At 35.8% G+C, this 27,032-nt stretch overlaps 1 protein-coding gene across 12 annotated transcripts in view; it reads right to left on the reverse strand.

Annotated features, from left to right (window-relative positions):
• LOC123682368 (rho GTPase-activating protein 20-like) overlaps window positions 1–27,032 on the reverse strand; it is a 49,790-nt gene that overhangs the window by 5,382 nt on the left and 17,376 nt on the right. For 5 of the 12 annotated variants that reach the window (XM_045620949.1, XM_045620946.1, XM_045620947.1 and 2 more), the window contains one exon: window positions 2,215–2,364. In XM_045620949.1, the coding sequence (XP_045476905.1) occupies window positions 2,215–2,364 (150 nt within the window). Of the gene's footprint in view, window positions 1–2,214; window positions 2,365–3,948; window positions 4,474–9,238; window positions 9,286–11,089; window positions 11,288–27,032 lie in introns of those variants that run through there. The other 7 variants (XM_045620953.1, XM_045620950.1, XM_045620957.1 and 4 more) reach the window with 6 other exon arrangements.

The following is a 27,032-nucleotide window of genomic DNA, read 5'->3' on the forward strand; positions in this document are numbered from 1 at the left end:
AAATATTATCTGTGTCGCTAAAGAAATTGTCGACATAAATTTAATGTGCCTGTCGAGAGAAGATAATTTTCGTGAGGCTTTCACAGGAAATTTGCCATTGTCCTTTCTTGTAGCGGCTCAACATCGCCCTGAAGTGTTCGAAACGGTATTCCGGAGAAGCAATGAATGTTTTTGCGCTTCTTCACTTACATAGCCGTTATGCGTTTGTCTATCGACTTGATGCTGAGCATTTTTAGAATGATAGCGGCCATTTCCAATCGTTGTGGGTCAATTAGTTACGATGTCTCCTCCACTGATTGGTCTCATTCAAATTCATAGCCAGCATTTAATTGCTGCACGAATCCATTCTGTTTGATGCTAAATTTACACATAGATTCATTATTTCCATGTCCATAACGATATTTCTATGGTTCTGCTTGATTATTATGGAAAGGCACTTCAGCTGTGAAGAACAAGTGAAATTTTGCAATATCTCATGGATAGCATTATTCGCTCTTTTGTTAGTTCAACGGAAATAAAAATTCAATTACGATAATAGGAAAGATTTTGAAAATTTCATCAGATAGTAAAGTATGTATTCCAGAAAATGTGTTGCTTGAGCGAGAACTTCGTAAACATAAATAAGTCGACCATCTTCTAACATGCAACGAATCGGTTTGATAGTTTTCATGGTGAACAAAATATTCAAGCAAATCACAGTTTAGCAATTTTTCTCCGAATCCTGACCTGCGTAATCCAGTTCGATTGAATCAATTAAATCTTAAACCAATCAAGGTTGAACACCTGCGAATCGCATTTCATAAAATATTACGTAAACTTTAAACATCGATCTAGAGGATGTTCCTATTTCCATTGTATAAGTCAAAAGCTTCGAAGAGACCCTCCAAAGATCAGAGCATAACTGATACCTAAAAAAAAGTTGAATTTTCAAACGAAAACTTGATTGTGTGTATCACTCTTTATGTTACATAATTTATCCATTCGTGGAGTTGGGTAAGAAGTGCATGCATGTGAGGAAGTTTATGGTCTTCATCTTCAAGCTATTCTTCGGCAGATAATGGCAATCAGAAATGTCAACGATTTCGTGCTCTCATCGTACTTAATGTCACTGATTATAGATCATTTTAACGGTTCGAATTTTAAGATTTAAGTTTCAGGGTTCAGGCAGCGGCAATTAAAATGATGAATAGGTCCATCAAACCCAAAGGAAAAGGGGGTTGAAAAAGTATCGAATTTCACATGTGCTATTTAGACTAATCTTTTCCGTTTTTTTCCTTGAACCCCGCAAAGAATTAACCAGTCGACTCTTGGAGTCTTAAAGACACTAATTAGGTAATTTTGAAGTCGCATCTAAATCTGATATATATATAGGTATCCACAATTTACGTTGCCAAGGGATATTATTATTAAGATGATCTCTCATCACCAATTATGGACAAATAAAGACATGTATTATTATTATTATTTCCAAGTTACTGTACTTTGTTATCTTCTCTCACTGGATTCGATATTCAGAAAACAATCTGACTTTTGAAACATTTCTACTCAAGACTGAAATGTTACTTTCTACGATTGATTTCAGGAGTTACAGATTACTATGTATCCTTCGTGACCAAGAAGTCTTAGTTGGCGTGGTAAGTAGTACAGATATGTCATTTTTCAAACTCTGGTCTAGGAAAAGCACCCGTTTGGAAAATCCGTTCTAAAAAACGATATCTGTCTGAACACACCCAGGTAAATACCTTTGCGAGAATTGATAGCGCTATAGATTGTTGATTGTCCAGTAATGGATTGTATGGAAAGAGTTCTGCACTATTTGCTCTTGCACAGCATGATAACAACAAATATCTTCTTTGTCATTTCTCATTTGGGAAAAAGTACCGCGACTTTCTCTCTTTGAAAACAAAACGACGGAGAAAAAGTGATCAGACTGATTTCCGATATCTGTCAATCTTCAATCGGTCTAATTCGAAAGGGTTAATGTTACGAGACTGCAATTTCAAATATAAAACATATCGGAGATAGTATTTCAATGAAATCGACCAATTATCCTCGCAATAATTGATTTCATCATGATCACCTAAAGGTATAAGCATCACATAATGCTGAGAGAAAGTGAATTTGTGTAAGGAAGAAGTTTTCTCGTCTATACTCTTCCAATAATGCGAAAAACGATATTTTATCAGTATAAATAAAAAAGAAAGTGACACTTACAACATGATGTATTGAAGTGGGTTCAGGGTCATATAATCCTAGATTATCATGAGGAAAGAGATCTTCTATGCGTTGCAAATCCGTCCTCCTTCCATCCAAGGTGGTTTGGGATCCCCCAAGGATCCTTCCATACTCAGCTAGTCTCTCAGCCTGAAACAGACAGGTTTTCAAAATAAAGATCTCTGCCATTCCTGGCAACCCTGAACAGGGTGCTGTTAGGCTTTCTCCATTTCCATTTCATACTTTAAAGATCAAAGCAGCCCAATTAGGTATATTTTATATCCATAATAGTTTTACAGTTGTATATCGATTCAAAAAACTGGTTCACTTCGTTTTTCAGGAGATAATTCATGACAAGTGAAAGTAAAATGATAAGGGAGCTTTTTAATTTCCTCATAAATCAGGAAGCCAGAGTCGGAATCAGGAATTCTGCGACTATCTCACCGATTCATTGATTTTACTCTACTATTTTTCACATCGATCATTGACGAGTCTGTAAATGACAGGTCAGTTTATGGATGGAATACATAATTTAATTGAATATCAGTCAAAATAGAAAATTACATAAATTGTAATTACCTATCATTCGAAACATTGAACGAACTGACCTTTTCAAGTTGAGAACATCTTCGAGTATTACAAAATATCTCTGTTGGAGCTTTTAAAATTCAAGCCAAGCCTGTAATTTCTTTCATGGTTCTAAATTTCTGATGAAGAAACATCAATTGTAGCTACCTTAAGTTCATAGGAATTATCACAATCCACGATTAAAAGTGCGAATATCAATTCGAAAAATTGGTTTCGATTCATACACCATATGAACGGATGATTGCCTCGTTGTTGTTTTTGCTCATCGAAATAGGCCTGGAGCGAAATTGAACTTTCATTTGATTACAACTTATTTCCGTCTAAGACGAAACGAAAGTTGATAATATAAAGGAGTGTCAAGAATCAAATATTTAGTTTGAGTAAGGATCGTGATCCAGGGGTCAAACATGATTTATGTTCCTTCCTTATTCCTCACGCATCGCTTGTTTCAGGTTGAAGTTTTTCCACTCGTATACTGGGAAACTAGGATTTTTCCTATCAAGTCATGAGAGGAAATTAGAAGACGGCGCAAAGCGATATAGGAATTCTGTCGGTGCTATTCATGCTCCCCCCTCTAATATACTTTCCATATGTAGGATTTCAATTCACTGAGTTGACATTTCTTCCTCTGATATGAATATTTTTTCAGTACTGTCCAAGTTCTACATCAAGTACAAGTAGTGCTAATGGTTAATAAAAAGTAGGAATATCCATGAATATTGAAGAAGGGAAATTATTACACACAAGCAACAAAAAAGTCGGATAGGAAGGGGCATATACCTGAATTGAAATCGAATTCAATAAATCTTTCAATTTATGCGTTGTATAAATCGCCGGAGTATAAAAGATGTTCACGTTTTATTTTCGAGACCGAACAAACCCAAAGAGCCGGGTCAGTAAATTTCGAAACTGCGAGCTACAAACCCATAGGGGTCATTTAACCCATATAAAAGAATAATACAATGACATATTTCACTAAAATCACGAAGACGCCCATTGTGTGTGATGACTTCGATTAGGATCACATATATGGAAGTTTCATAATAACAACAATAATTGAATTACATATATGAATTCGATTTACCTTATAAGTTCGTTTTCGAAAGAAAAATGGAGATAATTTGAAATATCCTTCGGGTATCTTACCTCCTTACAAAGGCACATATTGCAGAACATTAAAGTGGTCAAATTGTATCAGCTATGACGTAATCCAGAGGTTCGTGCGGTCACCACCGAAAGAGTGTTCGTAAATCAAGACAGCGTATTCACTTTCTCGCAATTAATGACGTGGGCGATCAAATTGAAGTCCCGTGTCCGAAATATTTAATCTTAGTCATAAATGTGAACGATCTGAGCCGTTTGGGTCGAGGCAGAGCAGCCGTGCCAACATTTTTAGTAACGTAGTGCAAGAAGTTCTGTCGAAAACTGAGGAAACTTGGCCTCGCATAGTCACCAGCAGGTACCTAGATGGGAGAGCCGTTGGAAGATGGTTCCCTGTCCACCACCAGACAGTCTGGGGTTCCTTCAACATGTCATTTATGTTTGTATTTCCTGGAATTGAATAATGCGAAAGGGAGGTCTTCGAGTCACCCGCTACATCGAAGCAAAACGCGAAATATATTTAATCTCATCTGCGAATATATCATTAAAAAAAACCCCATGAAACACACCTTAAAAAAATACTCGCTATCGTCCGCTGTTCTCGAAAATTATAAGGACTATTAATACGAAATTAAGTATAAATTGATTTGAAAAAAATTCTTATTTTGAATCTATAAAGCCAAGAAGGTATGGTATCAATAAATATACCTATTTGTTCATTAAAGTGCAGCAAATCATATTTTCTTCTCGAGATTTTATATCAAAAGGTTTTCGAAAAAAGAATTTTTATAATTTGATTTCTTTAAAATTTATGCAGTGCGTTCCCGAACCAGGAGGATTAATACAGTATAGTAATCGATTTTTTATCAAATTCGTAACAGAAAATTACCAAGAAGAGCTCTGGATTGCGAACGAATGAATTTTTTCTAATAAATTCTAAAACATTAGGAATGAAAAAATATAAATTGAAGTCTCAAGATGCAGAAGTAATGATAAATAGCAACAGATTTGTATACCCATCCCATCTGCCATTTCATTGAGAAAACTTTTTGACTGACAGATTTTTATTGGCTATCATAAACCAAAAACTTAGTTGGAATAACAACATGCTTTCGATTTCAAAAACACGTGCATACCCATTTCAAGGAATTATTGCACTTTGGGGGGATTTCCGAGCGGAGCGAATACTCCGAACTTTATTTGATTGATTTATGGTTAGTGTAAGCTGTGGAAGCTGAAAATAATCTGTTTATGCTTTCGAAATTTTGTTTCCAAAGGCAGAAAAGAAATTGTTACGCAGATAACTAGAATTTTACGCGCATCTGATTTTAAAACTATATCCTAGGAACTATCGAGACAGTCAAGTTCTGAAATTATAACAGACAAAAGTTGATCGAACCGTCAGCTGTGGAAGAAAGCAACGATTTCACCTGCCCTAAAGCCAATTTTCGACGTTGTCCGCTCTTCGTAGCCGAAATTATCCTTCTGAAAGAAACGGATTGGGAGTAAAAACACCTGCCCTATTGTGTCTTGCAGTATGTTGGAACTTCGGTATATGGTGAACATTTTGGCTAGAATTGATTGAACTGTGGCTGGGTATATCGTATACATATTTTGATTTATATTTTCCGATATTCATTACTCTGGAATTGGCCAAAAAGATTTTTTTAACAACTTCTGAAATTTAATACAAAAACCCCCCAGTTTGTTGTCACCTTCTCGAGCTTTTCTCAGAAACTATAACTATTAATTAATCCTTCGAGATCTGTCGATCCGCGAGAATAACAACCATGAATTTTGAGAGCAAAAAATCAAGAAATCAATTTTCATGAACCCAAAAGTTGACGACACAAAATTCAGAATGACGTTCGCCTCAGCTAACGAGATGTTTGCAGATATTTAGGTCGTACGTGCTGTCAGCAATAGGAAAAATAACCGGAAGTGCAAAACTTAGAGGAGACAACCATGCGACCGCCCTTCTTGTGGTGATTACGTAACGATCAACTCCACCTGATGGGAAGGTGCTTCATCTTCATGAATTTGTCGTTAAGGGACCATTTCGAATTCCTAAACCGACATGCTTTTGGTTACCTATTAGTTCGAAATTTCGAAAGTTCTTCTGACTCTTGGTATTAGAGGAGAGAAATCAAACGTTTGACAAAGACCGGTTAACAAATATGCAAATAACGAAATAACAAGCAGGTAATTTGAAAAGCATGGATAATTAACCTTTTGAAATAAACAATACTGCAAATTGGAATTGAGTTAAATTAGTATAATGACAGTATAATACCTTTTCTCAAAAATAATTTAGAATATTTCGTTGAACTATTCGGGAAATATAAAGTTGTTGGATACTTATAAAAAACCCACTGTTGACTTATTTTTCCATGATCAGATTAGTTCTGGAAGTCATTAGTCCTTCTTGGGAGCAACTAAAAATATTTGTTGATATATGGATAACTCATTTAAATATATGTTGGCCTTGGTGATTAGCTAATCTGCCTCCAAAATCAACTTCTCGGAAAGACACCTGGGTATATGTTACTTTAGTATAATATTCGACCACTATCAGTAGAGTTTTTTCGGTAATTAAAATGACATTTAGTGAATTATAAATTTCCACAACGTACGCTGCCAACGCTCGTGTTTAATTATTAAGAGAATATATATTTTTAGAGATTGAATAAATGCTCTGAAAATGTTCAGTCCAATTACTAATCCTAATTTCGTTCGTGAATGCAGGCCGTTGAGAGAATTTACCTTATTTACTTCAATAACCTAGCACGTATGCATAAAGTCGATTCTAGAGCAGAAACACTGATGTAGGTGTACTGCACACATGATGTCTATAATCATGAAAGACCTAACTGTTCTTCGAAGATGACTGGGATTTTATGTCTGCCTACAATCATTCAGAATTAATTGATGCGGACTGTGTTTTTTCTCTGGATTCGTTATACTAAAACTAGAATGGTTTCTCGAAATCCCCATATGAGTGTAATGGAAAATCCGAAAAAACCGATCGAACCGAAAATAGAGTCCGCTTTCATCGCTTCTTTTGATGAAGCATTCACTATCTAGCATCTGAAAGTGTTGGAAAATTGTGAAAAGTGGTGAATGGACGCGATCAATTTAGATTTTATGCGTTCTGTCCATAATCCGAATCCGGAATTGATAGAAATCAAATAGTTGTTTGATCCTGCGTGACTGATCCATCTAGTCGTTGTAGCCTTATAGGTAAACGCTCCTTTGTATATTATGCGTATTGGCGACACACCTCCGTTCTTTGAACTCGACTGGAAAGACTTTCACTGCTTTTTCTCTCAAGTCTGTTGTTTCCACAGGCACTGAAAAAACGTGACCGTCCACACACGACCATGTTTGATTGATGATGTCGCTTTCAAATCTTCATTCGGTTTCAGATTGGTGAGATTCAAACACTATTCATTGCAGACAATTCTTTCAATATGAGATTTAATTCTAATCTAGCATAAGATAAAAGGGCAAAGATTACATACTAGAAAAAACATTGTATAAGATAATTCGAATGTAAAAAAGTAAAATTTTTCAAGACAAAAATGCAAGTAGTAGGTACCAATAATTTCTATTACCTATAAATAGTTTGCTAGAAACTCTAAGAAATATAGAAAGAATTGTTCATTTCCAAAATGCACATTGCAGAAATTCTAGGTTCGTTTTTTTTTCTCGAATCAACTGTCTGAAATGCCATCAGTGAGTGAAATCGACGTTCAAGAGAGAAAAACTCGAAAAAAGAATGCAATGTTCTAATCACGCACAGGCGGTCATAAAACAGAAAGAATTTCATGTTTTCGAGGGATACTAGTCTCGTTTGTAAATTGAACTTATTTACGACAGGCTGTGACTCTCAATGGACAATTTTACAACTTCTACAGACCAGACGACTCTGGCGATTCTTTACTTTTATTCTTGAAGATCGGATATGCGCTTTCAATTTTAAGAGAACCCGTAGACACATTAAACTGACTTAACGAAGACAATTATTTTCTGGTGTCATTTAAAACATCGTGACCTTCTTGCTATCGAATTTTGGTTTATTATTTAGACTATACGGTACGAATTTGTAGACTTGATTATTCCTCAAGGTGTTCTTATCAATGTTCTTGAATTTAAAAAGGTCGAAGACGATAATTTTCCAGGGTCCATTTCGATATCTATTGACTAAAAAGAAAATTCAGTTTTCTTGTATCTTTCGAAATTTACATAAAAATTGTAAACAAATTATGAATTTCGTGACAAACACGGAAATGATTTCTGTGTTTGAGCTCATTTGATAATCGTCGTAAGAATATTATTGAGTTTCGTCGAGTCAATATTGATATTTCATGTTTCCTCATCTTTGTTTATCGAGGATAAATAGGCATACATGATAGGGATGCCCAATACCTAATATTTTACATAACTAAAGTGAAGAAATTCAATATTCAACTTTACAATGGGCGTATTTGTGTTCGCTGCTTTCCAAACTGAAATATCATATTTCTACGGCTGTTATCCATCACGTTATTGGTAGATAAGGTGAATTCAATTGTCTAGGGATCTTTTGGGTCGAAGTTCTATCGACTTGTTACAATTCCGAAGGCTTTATCGATTTTCTGTTGACAAGAAAACGATATCATCTGAAAATGAATTATGTCCTTGATAAAATTTGGTATGTCACGAAGATTGATAAAAATAAAGTAACTAAATGCAAATTGTCTTTATGAATTTATGTTTCCATAATATTTAATGGATCAAGTAATAAATTTTTCACTTCCATCTCAGAAATACATAAATGTATAAAATTCAGTATTAGCTGAATAAATGTCAATTATTGTATGTAAGTAAAATTAATACGAAGATGAATGGCTGTTTCACAAACAGAGACATTATGGAGTATTCGATGCTTGTTTACATTTCATCAAATCGTTTCGAATTCAATGTTCGAGCAACGAGGGAAATTTTCTAATGTCTTCCAATCAATATTCACCATAAGTTCGACTGAAATATGCTACTGTCGTACCTCCATTGTTGTTCTTCACGATAATGAAAAAGACTTGTCTCCGACGAATACTAATTTGCGAGAAATCAAACAATAGCGTACGAGTGCTTCTTATCTCCGACGCCTGGAGTTTTTAAAAATACATTTTTTCCTTTTATCGTATTCAAATCGCGTTCTTACAGGTGTCGACGGAACGGAGGCATCTTGGGGTATTTTTTTTTAAAGTCATTTATTTATTCTATTTCTGTTATGGATTCGTCCGATCCGATGAATGTGATTATTCAAACAGTTGCAAAAAAATGTGGGACTCACGTGCTTTAAGGCGGACGCCTAAGTTGAGTTGGCCTAGAAAAACATACCTGGAACAAAAACAAAACCGATAAATATTGAATATTTACTTATGGATGTTGGAAGAACCGCAATTTTAGGTCATGGAATTGGTTGTTCAGTGATTTTCGCCGATAATTTGATGATTTGTCAATTCGCAATTATTAAAAACAATTCATACTTGAAAACGGAGCGTTTCAATAATAGCATACCTGGATTTTCAAATCAATAACATAAAAACATAGATATTTCCTTTTAGATTTTATTATACTATCATATATGTATTGTACTCAATTTTTGGTTCTTATTTTTTTTCAAAGCAAAAGATAGTGCTAGTTAATAATTTTTTTCACAACTAAACTAAATTACTTTTGGTTTCAACATGAACGTTAAAAAAATAAATTGAATACAACTATAGGAATATAATAGCTATAAAAATATATTATTTGAATTTAACTGAATAAAGTATAGTTTCGTGTTTTGTTCTTTGTATTTTTTTCGATTAATTAGTAGGTAAATACTTATTTTCAATGGAATTGGAACCTTCTTCATTACAAGAGTATGATTTCAATTCTTACGATTAGTTGACTGTAGCGAGAAAAAAACCTAAAAGTTCCCATAGTTATATTTCATCTCCCGGTCTTTGTTGCCCCAATGCCCGAAATAACATAAATAAATCACCATTCACACATGTGGGGTTGTAGAATGAGTCTGGGTACGACTTTGTGTGTGTTTGTGTGCTTACGTGATCATCTGCACGGGGTTGTTCAGCCGAAATATACCTTCTTTTTGTTTTTGAGAAAAGTCAATCAGATAATGTCGTGGTGTTGCCATTCATCATGACAGGTTGTTGTTTGTTTTTTGGACCGTGACCCTTGTTTGGGTTTTAGCAGCACGAAATACTGAATTTCGGGTTGTGTTGGCGTTTCAGGCAGAACCGTACTGGGTAAGAATTGACCAAAAATGATTTCTGTCCTCTCGAATTCAACAATATCTGTTTCTGACTTATAATGCCATATAATTCGGAACACCTCAAACCACGCTATACATTTCTATAACGATCCAGTTTTTTTTACGTAACCATTACATGATTGAACATTTCCGACTAGTTCCCGCATAATAACATATTTCACCTCCATCTTCCTCGCATAAAACTTGCGTAATCCTTCGCGAAAATGCCCCAGGGCACTATTGTGAACGCAGCAAAGCTAAGTGTAATAAAACGAGTAAGCAATTTACAAGTGTAACGCGATAGTCTGTTGTGACAATCCGGTCAAGTGGGGAGATTATTCGATACCGTCCTCTATTTGTCTTAACTGACATAGCTAATTATAGAAAATGCAAATTTAAGATGAAATACCTAAAGGTACTACTTCCGAATCTTTCCAAAAAATAGGTAATTGGAAATTCAGTTGAAAATTTTCTTATTTTATAAAATGGTTCCCCGTTATTTTAATTTGGAAAAATTGAAGTATATACGGGGGTTTTACAAATTTGTTATTGTGGTGATAGATCCCACAAGTAATTAAACTGAAATCAACGAACCATCGATAGATGGAAATTTTATAAAATCTAGAACCCAAACAATGAAAAATTAGGAGGGATGTTATTAACTATTATCAATTAATAATGACTGAGGCGATATAGTTTAATCATGAATGAAATAATTTTGTAAGATGAAGTATGGAAAACAAGGGTTCGATCAACAAATTCTAGAAAAAGGAAACAATTCTCATCAAGAAAGAATATTTTTCCAATTTGCCTCAACAAATTGGTCTCGATTAACTTCGAATAGTATTTCCATCAGAATTTTCCCTGAAATGACAGTATTCATACCTGTTTGATAATCAGTCTTTCCTTGATGTGCATTGTTAAAATCCAAAAAAGTGCAAACACAGTAAACAAGAAATAATGTCGGAAAATCCTCGGAGGGATCTATGAAACGTCAATAATGCGATCCATTCGAACACACCATAGAACGAACAACACACGACGACTCTGTGCTGGAACGTAACGCGATCTGGCGCGCTCTGGGGCAAGAAGCATGGCCCCCTCGACGTAATCGAACGGCCAGCCTTGCGCTCGAACCTGCGATAGGCAATTAATCTGGAGAAACGTGGAATTGGTGTTATTCTTCGAAATGAGGAATGTCATTACCGACACAGAAATTGGGCTCGTCATAATTATCGCCGACCTTTAATTACCGTCTCACGACATTGTTGTTTGTCGCCCAAAGAATAACTATTTCGGAACGTCACTATACACTTATTACAAATTTTTTATTAACATTATGTTATTTTTTCAATAGTTTGGAGAGATATTTTGCTGATATTTGTAATACTTATTTTCTTCTCGACTTTCCAATACAAATAGGTACCTATTCTGATATTCATTTCGATTGAGATTTTCATATTGGAAAATTCCAAATTCCAAAATGAAAATTTAAATTTAAACTCCTTCGAACTGCCTTTCTGCTTGAGAACTTCGAATCGATTTTAGGTCAATGCTGATTACATAAACACGAAGACGAATTAGAAGAAAATTAGATAAGACTAATTCAAATTACGTCCATAAGCATGGTTAATTGTAGGATGGAAGCGAAGCGATTTCGATGATTTATGAGAGGATCCTATCAGCCGTTCTTACCGCATCCATTCATCTATGATTTTCCACAATCCCGTCGTCACGTAGGAACGGAGTCTATAAAACAATCTCGTACGAAACAATTTAAAAAATCATAAATTCATTCACTTCCATTTTTTCAATTCGTCCGACCAATAGAGCGTGCCCGATTAGATTTACAACCAACCGGCGCCAGCGTTCAAATTCAACACACCGGAAATGAATGACTTTTATAACGGGAACAGACTCCAACAATTGGGAAAAAACTACAATGGTACTTTCTGTTCAATTCATGAACTAAACAGATTTTTAAGACTCTTCGGCATGCCCAGAGAATATAGAAATATACATTATCCAATTTGATTTTACATTTTTATGAACATTCAAAAAGAATATCAAATATAAACTGTTTGTTGATGTTCTTAAGAAAAAAAAAACTACTGAAATACGATTAACTAACATTAGAAGTAAAATGATAGTTCGTTAGTATTTGTTATGGTCATAAATAACCTTTTAATTTCTTTAACTTTCACTCTTTGAACAAATAATTCAAAACAGCATTTCATTATAGAGTTGATTTTCAAAATTGTTTCATGACATGTAAATTATTCATTTCAAAACACAAAAACCATTGCTATGTCGAACAGTTTCAAGTTGTTTCGATCTACGTCCATCCATATACTTTTGAAAATAACTCTTTCGATAATAAAGTTTTAGTATCGGATGTTTGAATAGGGGTAGGTCCAATATTGTCCGATCTACATAGGTTGGGTAAAGTTGTCTCTTCCACTTATCATCTGTTATACGTGAACAGCAATTCCGTTTTTATTATCATAACTGAGATATGTCAAAAAAAAAATGGAAACAGCACTAAAGTCAACATTTCGTCTGGCTAAAGACGTCATAAATTCTGGACTGGCCACTATCGAATGCTTCGATAAGATTCAAACCGTCTGCAGACTAGACATTGACAACAAGTGCTGGTGCCACCGGATTTTAAAATTAGGAATTTCTTTGACATCCCCAGAGGGAGACATTTTTCCTCGTCATTATAAAAAGTATTATTACCACGGACTACCTCTGGAGAACAGGTAGAAGGAGTCGAGGATAAACATTATGTTGTTTTACGATCGTTAAAACTGACTAGATTGTGATTATAATGAGTAAATTTCCGAATTTTAGATAGGTGAGCATAAGTGACGATTGAAATGTTAAATTGAGAAATTTACATCGTAATAGATGAAATAGCAATTAGGACTTTTGGCTAGAACTGTATCAGATCAGCATCAGGAGCAAATGTATTATTCCCGCAATTGTACCCAACCGAAGCCACCTCAGAGACTCGCCTATCCTGAGGCATTCTTCGGTACTTCTTCAGCTGCCCGTTACGTAATAAAAAGATAGTAATTAGAATCCGCATGCACACGATGTAATTCTTTCGTCAATTCGAATCGGTTCCGTTAATTTAAACAGGACATAATGATAGTTGCCGAGTGAGAAGAAGCGGCCGAAGAGGAAATGCGGAAACGAATCTAAGACGACCACTCCCTGCTAATTTTAAGGATCCAGAGTGACCCGTGTTCGTCCGATCCTCGAGATTTCGATCTAATTATGGGGAACGGGGCACCCTAGGGACATTCGGATATCGATAACGGTGGAAATACTGCTCTTGACAGAAAAAAATCGACAATTGACGCAGGTAATAAGGTCGGTCTAGATGTAACGGTGTGATAGATATGCTTGTTGTGCCTTAGATCAATCAAAGGAAATAATGCCACTTATAAACAGAGCTTTGACTGATGTCGCAGCTTAGGGAATTTATGTTCATATTTGATATATTGAAATGATATCTCGGTATAAATAAATCTCGAGTTCGAATGTTTTTCCTGGAAAATCAAAGGAGGCTGTCGCGGAGAATTGCGAGAGAACGCCACTTTCGATATCTAATTCAGGAAGTGAAGCGCAAGGCATCTCAACAGTTAAATGGTCGGGATTCAAAGAGACTTAACAGTACACGTCATTAAGTATCTGGAGAATTAATACTAAGAGATATTCTCCTTCATTTCCGCTTACCATGTAGGCATACTAAACACTAAATCCTCTGTAATCTAGCCAGCATGACCCTTCCTATTGAATCCTACCAGAAATGCTGAATATGCATCACACACGCTGCTGCCCATTCAATGGTTTCCTACATAATTCCCGAGGAATCTTAATGGCACCGTATTCAGATCTTTTATTATTGCCGTCGAGAGGCTAATCTCTGTTTTAATTCCGTGTTGTGGGTCAACTGGACAAAATCGTCCGAGATGAACTTCTTCATTGAGGACGCTGTGCCGGATGTGCATCGTTTTAATAGGGCACTGATATCGCGGTCCACTCTGGAGATTTCAAATGAAACGTTTTCGCCTTCGGCTCTATCGAAAAAATGTGAGGCTCTTCAATGGTTTCAAGCGTGTCTGGCATACTGAATCTTATGAACGATGATGATCTAATTCGAACAATTATGTTTATTGTGTAAACTATTCGATCATATTTATTTTCTTTGAGTAATAGGAATTTGTGAGATTCCGGAAATCATTGAATAAAACCAAGATTGAGAAGCTTTTTTCGGATAATTGTTCTCTTCCCATTAGAGAATTTACAAACAGATCACATAACATTCACAGCGTCATTCGATATAGAAATAAGAGACGTTTATTCATTATGATCCGTATAAAACTTCTTTCAAATAAAAACAAGACTTTTTCGCGTGAAAGAAAATATGCAATGCAATCCACGTAAGCATACAAAGTTATTGCCTTTACTAAGTGCAGACATTCGTATTGAACAAATAACCAAGAAAGTATCGTTAAAGCGCCATAAAGAACCACTTTCTATCAATTGCCGTAGATGACAGGTGCCGATACTTTTGAATGTTTATGTTGATGCTTCTAATGATATTTCATTGTAGCAACGAACGAGCAAACAACATTCAGTGTTGAGACGTTCCTGTTACTGAGAGATATCGTAGTCAATATCTAGCGACATTGAGGTGAATATTAAATCATAAAAGTCAAATGAGTCATATTTGATGAAGGTTATTTATTAATACCTAGAAACTTTGATGAAACTACAGAAGTATAATATTAAAAGAATTGAATAACGCACTGAACGAAATTGCGAAGATCGGTAGTGCCAACCCTGTATTCGCGAAGGAGGATGACAATCATTCAGAGTGTTCAGTAATATTCCAACTAGTAATTCCAGAGTATATATCATCTCGTCCTTTTTCTATTTTCTCTGAATTGCCATTGATACGTACTTCTTAACGTTTGGGGGCGTCCATAATTTCTCTCTCTGTTATATTGAAGAACGAAGAATTATGATGGAGGTTTTGTATTCAAATTTCTTTCGCGGACACTCCATCGTCGAATACCTACATCCTTGATTTGATGGAAATCTTGAAGATGATTCTGCTAGTCGGATTGGCATACGATGTTTTTTAAGCATCTTCAAGGATAGTAGTTACTGTTTTACAGTACCTATTTCAAATGATTACCCAAGTTTCTTGTACATTTAAAATTTCTTAAATTTCGTATTTTGAATTTTAAAACAACTTTTTTCTTTAGGCCATCATCTGCAGGCGGACAAAATCTGGTCGGTCGCATTTTTCTTCAGAACTGGCCAATGGCCACGTAGATCTGATAAAAATATTCAGATACGGTTCGAAGCGTACGAAACCTTAAAAATTCCACCGCCTTTTTGGCAGATGTCTTCCAGGCGAACCATCTCTGGGGTTTACCAAAGTGAGATATCTGATGATGGCCACCTTCAAAGTTCAACGATTCCTCAAGTATTCTTCCGATATTTCCATCAGAAGGGTGACCTGTTCCGATTGGACATTGTCGTAAAATCCTCATGGAGTTAGCAAATCACTGTTATGATTTAACGTGAAGAGTGGGCTGGCGGCATTTTCCGACTTCTGAAGGAAAGGAGGCATATAAAACCGTCAGCTGGTGTTATTTATAAAGCCATTTCACAACTTCATACTTGATAAAGTGCACGTATATTTTGACGTTGCAAGGAAACTGTTGAAGAAGACGATTCAGTGCTCGGAGGAATGCGAAGATGTGGCCGAGATCTGTCCTAGATATTTGATGAAGAAGGAAAGATAAGATCTGTAAACCACGTGGCTTTTATGAATATCTACCAATGTAAATTTAATAAATCCTAATATAAATAGTTTTCACAGTTATCAGAACAAGTTCAGTAATACGAGTTGACAAAATGAAAATAATATTCCAAAAGAATATTCAGCCGATAGAGAATAGTTGTGGTCTGCAGGATTCAAATTGACAGATCGATTTGAAAAAGTAATGCCTCATTTCCAAGTATTAATAAATCTAATGGATATTTTTCGAGAATTACTGGAAATAAGAAGGTGTAATCATATCGATTAGCGATGAGCTTTTCACCCTGCGCAAAGCGTACAGACGAACAAGTCACTAAGTGAAATATAATTAAATCGATATCCCCGTTTTGTTCAGACCATCGCATTTCGCAATTTTCGAAAAACGAGATAAGATCTTGATCATGTCTTTTGGGAATTTTGACAATGAAACGAGAAAAGTTCGGCGTGAATTCTCCTGGTTGAAATAACGAAAAACCAGTTATGACGTCGTCGTACACACATCAGTGGTCGCGGAATTTAGCGGATAACATCTCTCCAGTATATTAATATTTATGAGTCTTCAACGTTTTGCGGACACTCGGCCCGTGATCTATCACTCGGTATGAATTATGCCCCTCGTCGTCCAATTTCCTATCTTGCGCTGCATCGATTCCGCCATGGGCTCTTAATCGAGATTTCCAGGTGCCGAATCTCGATTTATTTCAACCAATTAACCTCTACTTATTATAAAAGGTTTTTTTTGTATTTGTACTAATTGATTTTGGTCGTTTCTGTTAATTGAATAAGCCACCACATTCACTTCATCAACAAAAAACCTCCATCTGTTTAAATTCTAAAATCTCGAGTAATCACAAACAAAAGTAATTAAAATTCCAATATATTGTTCTCACAGTTTGAAATGTTGTATTGTGGATATTTGTTTACAAACGAACCTAATTTGTCAACTTCAAAGTTCCATAATCCAAAGTTCACTGAATATAAGGCGTTCGAGTTTTGCCTTATTCAGCAGAACCTTGACATTTTTGCACCAACTAAGGATCGGTGAATCACATCCTTCAGAAACGAAGGTAAAAAATCTGAAAATTAGTTCCATAGTTAATTGAATAGACAATCAGATGTCGCTAATAACCCGAATCGGTCACATTTCTATGGTTCACCAAGGACTCCTTCGTTCGTGAACCGATCACGTTTTCTCGGATAACAACAATCATTTTCATCGTGTTCTAGCTGCCCGACAAATTGCCTCAAATTTACCGGAGATGCTAGACCTGCATCTCGAAGCTGTTTACACTGTGAACAACCAACTTTTATATTATAAAAAAAGGACTAGGAGGAGCAAAGTGGTTTTGACGTGGACCGATGATAAAACGTTGGGCTAGTGGAGCCTTGGAAATTATTAAAACAGCGGCGTAGATGCACACATATGCTGGTGCTTCGTTTGATGTTACTTCAATCATCTATTGGATCAGATATGAAATTGAAATATAAATGCGATATTTTAAAAATCATAAAGCGCTTTGCAAGAAAAGTTCATACGTCGAGGTGAAACTGGTAGGTAATAAGTATTTTTTTTTTCATATATTCTCACGCATAGGGTATACTTTTACAAAAGTGATCCGTAATTGTACCTTTTTCTACTGAAAAGAAAGTAGATAAATATTTCGGAAACGTGACGTTGTCAGTAGAAATGGATATCTAGGACCAAGTGCCCGATCGTTAAAGAAGGACGTGTCAACGACAAGATTTCAGATAATAATGAAGATATTTACAGGAACCCTTTTCGAAGGATCATGTTTCAACGTCATCTTTCAGATAGGTATTCCCACCTTCTCAGAAAGATTAGTCTCATTTTCGAAGGTCAATAATCAATTCGTACAATGCAGCATCGCCGAAGCGAAAAAACAGGGAAGAATACCGTTGGCAACAATCAAAATTTCCGCGCCTGTCCACCAGGACCAATCTCGAATTCGTTCGAGTCCATTTTCGGACGCAGCAAAACACAGGGCGGCAAGAAACGGGCGAGAACAAAACGCCATTGTATGCGCCGTTACATAACAATGAGAGCACACGTAATGACAAATTGATATATGAATTTTTCGGTGAGTTATAATGAAGAAATCGCTGTGATCAGTAATGTAACCATACAGGTTCGATCCGATTTTCTTTTTCTCCTAGCATCTCGAACGTGCAGGGGCGACTTCAGCTGAATGTCCGGTTAACATTTTCAAGAACAGGAAAGCATTGCGAAATTTATTACAATACTCAAATAATTTAACAATCTCTAGAAAATGTCAGAATAAATTCCTCGTAACGAAGTAACTTTGTTAGAGAAGTATTAAACAACTCTAACTGAATAACAACGAAGCTTTTTAACAGCATTTTTTTTACTGCTTCCATTTCATCACGTCCGATTTCTCCGACTATGAAGCGTTCAAATGATCTCGATTTTGGTGACCATGAATCACAAGTAATGCCTGATTTTCACTTTCACGACACGCCAAGTGGAAAAAAATCTTCGATTGATCATTTGTTGAAATTCGATCGTCGACTGCATAGAAGCGTCGATAATGTTGATTCTCGCTGTCTCCTCTAATCATAGCAGTTGAATATTCCGAAAGGAAACAATGGTCCGTGAAACCCGAGAACCATTATCGGTCAATCTAGGATGGATGATATTCAATTGTTGAATTTAAACAGGCGAAAGTTTTCTAGAGAGCCATTGAATTATTTATCGTAGAGACTTGAGAACAATAAATAATTGGTTAATAAGGCTTACATAAAGATATATAAAAAATGCAACTTTTCAAGAAGAAAGGATGGTCGTCGTTGAGAGATAATAATTCATTATGGTCAAGAAAAAAGAAGAAAGAATAATATTTTATTACGTCAATTACGAAAGCGAAGAAGTTGAATGAAGGAACGTGAGGCGGGTGATGAAGCATTTTTCTCAGTAAAAGAATATGTGTGAATATGTGAATTTGCAAAGGAAATGTCTAATAATAATAAATAACACGACTACTCAACTTTTTGAAATTTATAGATCCATCAAATATTGGAAATGTTAATAGATCACGTTCTAAGAAAAAAGAATTTTTAAGTAATGGAATAATCATTCGAAAATTTCCCATGTTCGTTGAGTTTAGCCATAAAATTAGACAGAGAGAAGACATTTTAATTTCCCCGTGCATATAGGAGAACAACCATGGCATGCTCTGAATTACAATAGCTACAATGAATGGCTGCAATAACACCTGTACTCATTCACATGATTGGACAATTTATAGCAATAACAATACGGCCAGGAGGAAAAAATAAACACACAAAAGAGAAGATTGGTCTCGAAGCGAGGTGACGTAGTCAATTTGCCATTTAAAAAGTCTCTTATGAGAACACTTCATATCAGCCCATATCGGTAAAAATGATTCTCTATTACAACAAAATCATTAATATGCATGAGGTTAAATTGTAAGAGAGAATGTAAATTACTCCAGACGTAAATACGGTCGATCTGTGAACAGGACCGCATTTGGCCAATCGGGGCATTTTTGTGGTTCAAAAAATTTCATAAATGCACTCTCATCCAGTAATAATTGAATAAATTTCATTTAGGTTCTTCTAAATTCTAAGATGTTTCTATAAAACGTGGTGATTCTATGTTTTTATACACCCCATGTGTTGAATACTTAGGCATGGAACATTAAGAAATTTAAAATACCCGATAGAGCTAGGTTAATGTTCATTCCTCCAACTACACCAAAACGTTCATCACTGTAAACAATAAACGAACAGCGCAAGGGATGTCGGATGACCTTCGCCTCGAAACCAGCCAAACGAATATCCGTAGCGTTTATACGCTTAATTCACCATAACACATCCTGTACACAGATTTATCGTGATAATGCTATAAAAATTCCACCAGTACATAAAATGGCTTTTACCATTCTGACCCAGGTAATTGTAAGCAGCACAAATCCGCAATTTCATTACCAAGCGTGGGTAGATTCGGACAAATACCCCGATCTCGGCCTACTTCAGTAACAAATGCCGAGGGCAGTCGTCTGTAGATATTTAGGACAAAATTTGACGACACTCGTTTTTTATAATGTGGGACATTTTTATAACGAATCTATTTGTCCTAATTCAGTGGGTGTTGAAACAGTTTGAGGTGCCAGTAAAGCTCAGCTTCGTTAACATGAACCTACTGTTATATTTTAAATTGTTCTGATGAATTTTAATAAACACTTTTAACCGTTATTCAAACAGTTTTGGATAGTGTAAAATCTAAAAAAGGAATAGAAAATTCTTAAACATTAAGATTTTTGAAGAACTATGAAAAGTAAATGGTGCCGCTTTGAATTACTAGACTTGAAATGTACAGATTCTGAAGCCGTACAGATTTTCATTATTTCTTTATGATAAAAAATTGAGCTATTCTGAGAAAAGAGCTATGTTTTTACCTTTGAATCGTGCTTAATAGACCGAAGACGAACCATCGGTTCACGTTCGAAGGACAAAACGGCCATTCGAGACAAAACTCTTGTACCATCCTGGGTGACCAGTTGGGTTCTTATGGATATCATGACTAATACGTCTGAATATTTTAACGAGGATTTCGTTATAGGATCATAAAACGGATTGTATGCGATGTGCGTGAAATGTCGAAGACTTCCACAGGTGAACAGGCTCAGTGGAGTGGAAGGAAGGAAAGAAAATTTTCTTCACGTTTTCCCCCAAAACTAAAATAATCTCGATCAGGTACTCATATTTCATGATGAATTTGAAACAATTATATTAGGTTCAACCAATTCATTCGGGCAATACTTGGACCTGTTTCTCAATAAAAAAAAATCCAATTTGAGTATTTTGATCCGTACTACCGATTTAATCCATTATATGTATACACTTTACCTCTCAATATGTTCATATGAATAGTTTTCACATTTATAGATATAAATAATAAGAAAATCAATTGTATGGAATTTCAGGTGAGTGTGAGCTACGCCTCTGTTTTCAAACGGTTGATTTTTATTGAAGATGCACTTGACGTTGGCCTTTATATCCGAAAGTAATACAAGTTTGACAATGTGCTTTCATAAAACCGACCAGAGATGCTTCAATCTACTATCAAAAGTTTATTACTCAATTTCTTATACGATAGGGGATCATCGGAAGGTAAGCGTGTGTCAGTCAAAAAATAATTCTTTGACTAATTGATTAATCAAACACACTGTGTGTTTATTTCTGTTATGTATTTATATATTTTTTTTTCAGCGAAAGTGATTTAAATCGAAACTGTTCATACTCTCGATCTCAGTCAGGATCCCATGGGAATTTTTCCAGACTTCTAATTCAATTGTTCCTCCATAATTAAAACGGAAGATTCTACCCATTGTTGAGAGCCAGGCTCATTTTCACAATAGAGTCGCGGCGCTTGGCATGAAGAAGAGATGAGTTAATCTATGAGACTCACGTGTAAATAAAAGAAGGTGCACAGAAGTTTTATACTTTCCGATGGCATCGTGGGATAGGCAGAGCCTGAACATTGGTAGTTGGTCACACTTGGCGAGCTGCTTTGTTCGGTTGTGCCTATTAGACTATTACACACTTCCGTCCTACATGATTGTTCGTTCACCAGGTATTTAATGTCCGAACGATAACCCGGTCTCTAGCGACCTTTTCCACTCTACTTGTCGACCTTTGTTGTTGCTTGCAACGAAAATGGATTCAGAAATATTTATATGTTAGTCCAAGTGTTTAATCAGAACCGTACGAGCTTCATTCCTAATTGATTTTTCAGATTATTATTTGTAGATTATTATTAAGGACTTATATTTACTTGCTTATGAGATGTATTTGAAGCACTAGAAAAAAAGTCGTTTACTTGTAAGACTTATATTTCGTATATATGTATGTAACCATCAATAATAATAACAAAATATAAACTGTTTTTTTAAATTTAAATTTGAGAACTAAATCACTGAAGAAGACATATCATTATTCAATAATGTCTTTTTTTGCTTCATTCATCAATATTCAATGAAATCTGCAAGCCCTCAAATAGAAACAGGAAATGTTTTATTATAACGAAAAGTGTTAAAAGTAAAAGTATGGATTTGTGTCAGTAGAACATACATCTCATTAGCTGATCATTATCTTACATATAAATATTGCATATTCATAATTTGAACTGTATGTCAGCACAAAACAAGATCTTGCTGTTATTACAAGGTTGTGGATATTAACGTCCTCAGTGGCGTGTCCGACACAATCATCGTCCGATTAGAAGAATCAAAAAGGAAAATTGCAGACATGAAAAACCACCTTTAGAACAGTTTTTATTCTCCGTGAAGTATAGCGTTCAGAAGAACTGGAATCGCTTGAATTTCAATAGAATGAATCTTACACATTAGTAAACTGTTCAATAGATATTCAAGGGAACTTGTCGATGACGCATGACAAGAAAATCTAGAGTCTTGGTAACCTGTTTATACATAGATAGATTGTACGTATTGTATACATAATCCTTCACTGTAAATCACAGCACCTGGATCTGAAACAGGTTCATGATATGTTTTGGTTAAGAGCGTTCGACAACAAACTATCTAATCCTACGTTTCCAATCAAGAATTATTGTTGAAAGATTCACAAAATAATCTAAATTGAAGAGGATCAAGATTGATTTTTTCCATATCCAATATAATACTCGTACCTTACTGCTGATAAATATAAAGTTATAATTTCATCAATGATTATCTTCGTATTTTGCCCAATTTCATCTAGGAAGATGTAATCTGCATAATCTTCGTATAATAACAAGGAAATAACGTATACGTTACATATCTTAATTTTTTGCGTCAATCCAAATTACATAATTTCGTTTCTAAATAGGCTGAATACTGGTATTCTTTCCGAAAAGGTCCCTCGATTCGCGTTTCACTTTCCGACGTCTCTATAATCTTGCAACATCTCATTATATGATGGTCTATACGAAATTAACGTTATTATTTCATCTCTCAGAGTGAATGACTGAAAGAGGACTAAAGAAGAATATTCTTCTTTTTCAGGTATTCTCTATAGTATCCTATTTGATTTATTTCTGAAATGTAATTCAGTAAAGTAGCAATTTATTAATTAGAATATCATAAATAAGAGAGAAATGAAAGAAGGAAATTTGGAGCACGAGAACAATTCCTCATAGAAAGAGAGGCAGTTTTTCCAAGAGTAATCAATACCCTTATCGGAAAAGAATAACGTTCAACACCTCTTCCATCTTGTCCTGTATTCCTGGAAGCAATAAAGTCGCCGGGAGCCAGTCATACATCCATGAATCAATTGTTTTGCCTTCTTCTACAAATCTATAAGACTTTGAGTCCCATTATAGAGAAGAGGGACACGATCTCTCAGCTCTACATACGACATAAGAGGAATGCCGGTGCCCACTCCCTTGTTAGGATGACCAGGCCTTCGAACAATGCATTTCTTAAGGAATTATTGTGGCTCTTTCCTGCTTGGTCTCTTTTTACAGGAGTCCAACGCTATTTATATATGAGTATTAGCCATTTCTGTTCTACCGATGAAAAGAAACGGATCGAGATCGCGAATTTATCTCGTTAAACAAACTGGAAGCGCAGGGTCGAATCCAGCTTGCTATACTTACTATCATATTTTAACATGTCTTATGTCGAATTTTATGATTTTTTTTCCACGTTCATGGCCCAAGTAGGTAATAAATGAATATCCTGCATGTACAAATGATATGTCATAATTCATAGAAACTCATCTGAATCAAATATAAGTTTGACAACGGCGCGTAAAATCATATGGTAAAATAAGCGAATTTTTGTTTGGCAATAATTCATGAGTTCTTAGAAGAAAATTCATATACCATATTCCCTATATGACCGAACATAAATCCCGAAGAAACGTATCCCGTGTACGCCAGTTCAATATGGAATTCTTATTCAGAACGATCCGATGAATCACAGAGGCGTGTTCGATCGCACTCTATGAAACCGTTTCTATTTGCGTGTCTCCATTATATTCAAGCGGTATGAATGGAATAGAACTATTTGTTGTTCGTCGAAGGCGGCCCGACTTTCTCGATCGGATGCTAATTTTCGAGTGTGAATCGAGTGTACCGTGACTTGGTCTCACGTGTATCTCTCATTTTATCGAAAGTGACAACGGAAGGGCGTTTTCAAGAGGTGAAAAATCCGAACGACAAAGGCTCTACTCTGGAGATATATTTATTACATTCGATTACATCCGACAATGAGTGAGAAAAAGTGTGCGTTCAGAGCAAAGTTTTCCAAAGTTTCCACGACTTATGAATAGAAACGGCACAATTTCACTCGAAAGAGAAAAACAAGCAATTTAGGATACAATGTGAAAGTTTGGCTCGAATCAAACAAAAAAACGATACCTATCTTTTGGGACGGACTAGACGCTTAGAGAAGACAGGAGAAATAGGTAAGACACAGATCAATCTCGATGTCCGATGAAAAGAAAGACAGTATCGCGGATGGTAAAGACAAGATGAAAAAGATCATTAAAGCGATCCGATATCCTATAAGATCGCAGCATCGACTTCGCACATGCCTATCCTGGTCGCCGATAATTTGCATCAATCGTGACCGTGTACAGAAAGCTCTCGAGCATGTGCTTCAAGGTCTAATTTGAAAATTAGCCAGCATACCAATTTCCATCGATAAAGAAACATTAACGGTTCACTTCGAGCTGCCGATTCTCCAATTAATGGGGGAATATTGGACGCTGATCGGATAAAGTGGCCACGGGAGGTCGTGACAAGGCAATCGAAGCATCAGCGGAAACTTCTAATCTGACGGACGAAGGGTTTATTGAAAGGCCACGCCGGTAGATCCGCTGGAAGGAGTGATAAACGTTCGATTCTTCATAAATCTGGTTCATAATCATCCCTTACCTCGAGGTTTAGATCTTAGGTATCGCTGTAAATACAGATAATTCAAAGTTTAAAAGAATTTATACCAATGGCATTTCGTAACACGAGATTAATCTTCGTCCGTAGAAATCTTTGTTTAAAGATAACACCAGAAGTGACATTTTAAAATTGAATAAACAAAGATTCAAGCCATATACGTGACATAATCTTGTAAGTGGGTGCGCACCATTTCGGGAAAGACATTACTTCCGGAATGGGGTCAGGCTTCTCGATCTGGTCGAATCCGATTTTATCGATCGAGCCCAACGGGTTCGAGGAATGTCTCGGATTAGAAGAGAGATACTATCGATAAATCAACCAAAAATCGTCCGTATTATCTAAGCCGAACATAATATATGACGATGGCAGAATTCCAGGACGATTGTGCAACATCGGCATCTCATGAATACGGTCGTGTGCACCTGAATGTTTACCGCTAAATGAAAAGACACGAAAATAAGTACTACCGTTATCGAGGCACCTCACAATAATTAAATCTCGAATATGTTAGATACGGTACCACGAGCAAATATTGGTTTATCTCCAGGTTGTTAGGTAGAAAGAATGTTAATTCGACGGTACAAAGCCTGCATTCGGGCCATGACAATGATATGCCCACAGGTGTATATTCGGCAGAGATAATTATCCCGGTCTTTGTTGTAATATCGAATGGAACTTATCAGTCGCAGTTAACTCACGCCATTGCTTCTTCCTATGATAATAAGTAGGATTGGGTAAATACTATCTCTCGCAGGCGATCAGAGATGGCACCTGTTGAATTACATCGCTGATGTAACAGTCCAAAACGCAGAATTCTAATGGATGGTACCGAAGATGACTGGGTCACGGTAGTGCAGATAGGATATTTCTTATTAATTAGGAGGAATAGGAATTCGAATTGGCAGTCCGCAAAACCGTTAGCCTTCTTCGACTCGAACATATCGCGGATAGAAGAGAGAATAAGTCGGGCGAGGCCTTGAAGGCCGCGGGCCATTTGTAACTATTTCGGGGCATGTGAAGGCTGAATCCTTGAGATGATGTGCTTCTTACTTTCTCGAAGAATATGAATCTCTTACTGATGGGTTTTACTCCTATATTTTGAAGATTTAAAAAAAAAGTAATCGTCAATCAAAGTTTTTTTATATTTAATCACTAAAATAGTTCTCTCTTCATATGTTCATTCATAATTAGGAAATAGCTTCAAAAATTAGAATAAAATAATAAATCACAATATTACTTATCTTTGAAATTGTTCGAATGAGAATAAACAGCATTTGAACTACACATTTTCTGAATCAATTGAACTGAATATCGTTTCGGAAATAAAATACAGTTATCTAAGCGATTTTATGAATTAATTAATTTTTAGAATCCTATTTCCTTTTCGATCCGACGCGACGCCTAACCTTGAGCTCACTATTGTAAATTGGTACAAAAGCCGAAACTTTGAAATGAACACTCAAAAGAGGAACCGAACCGTGAAAATCAATGCAAGTGGTATCTCTTTAGGCAAATTCAATTTCCGTCAGGAAATTAGTGAATTTCCTGCGTTCAACGAGGTTCAAAAGGTCGTCCATCGAACGAAGCACAATTTGTCTTCGGGAAATGAAGCTCTGCGGGTGTCCACTTAAGGTTGAGAAAAACATAGAAATGAGTGATAGGTTGCAACTTCCACGAATTTATTTTTCCAAGGTAAGAAATCAGTTGTACCTATCTATACATACTATGTTTTTTTATAAATGGGATCGTAATTTGAGAATATTTAGGGAAAGAGTCATTCAAAAATGTGAAATTAGAGGCTCTATATCAAGAAGTACCTTCTACGTCACTGCTGGCTCTGGCACAATTAATCAATAACACTTAAAATATAATGTAATAATTTCGCATCCTGTTCTTGCCTTTAGTGGACGAGTTATCGAGGTTGTCTGTTGGTAATTGCGCAGTCCTGGATTTTTCTGCAGTCCACCTGGTTTTTCTCGTGGAACGCACGCGGAAAAAAAGAAGAAAAAAGGTAATCCGTCCAT

This window comes from Harmonia axyridis, chromosome 6 (genome assembly GCF_914767665.1).
Source record: "Harmonia axyridis chromosome 6, icHarAxyr1.1, whole genome shotgun sequence".
Lineage (NCBI taxonomy): Eukaryota > Metazoa > Arthropoda > Insecta > Coleoptera > Coccinellidae > Harmonia > Harmonia axyridis.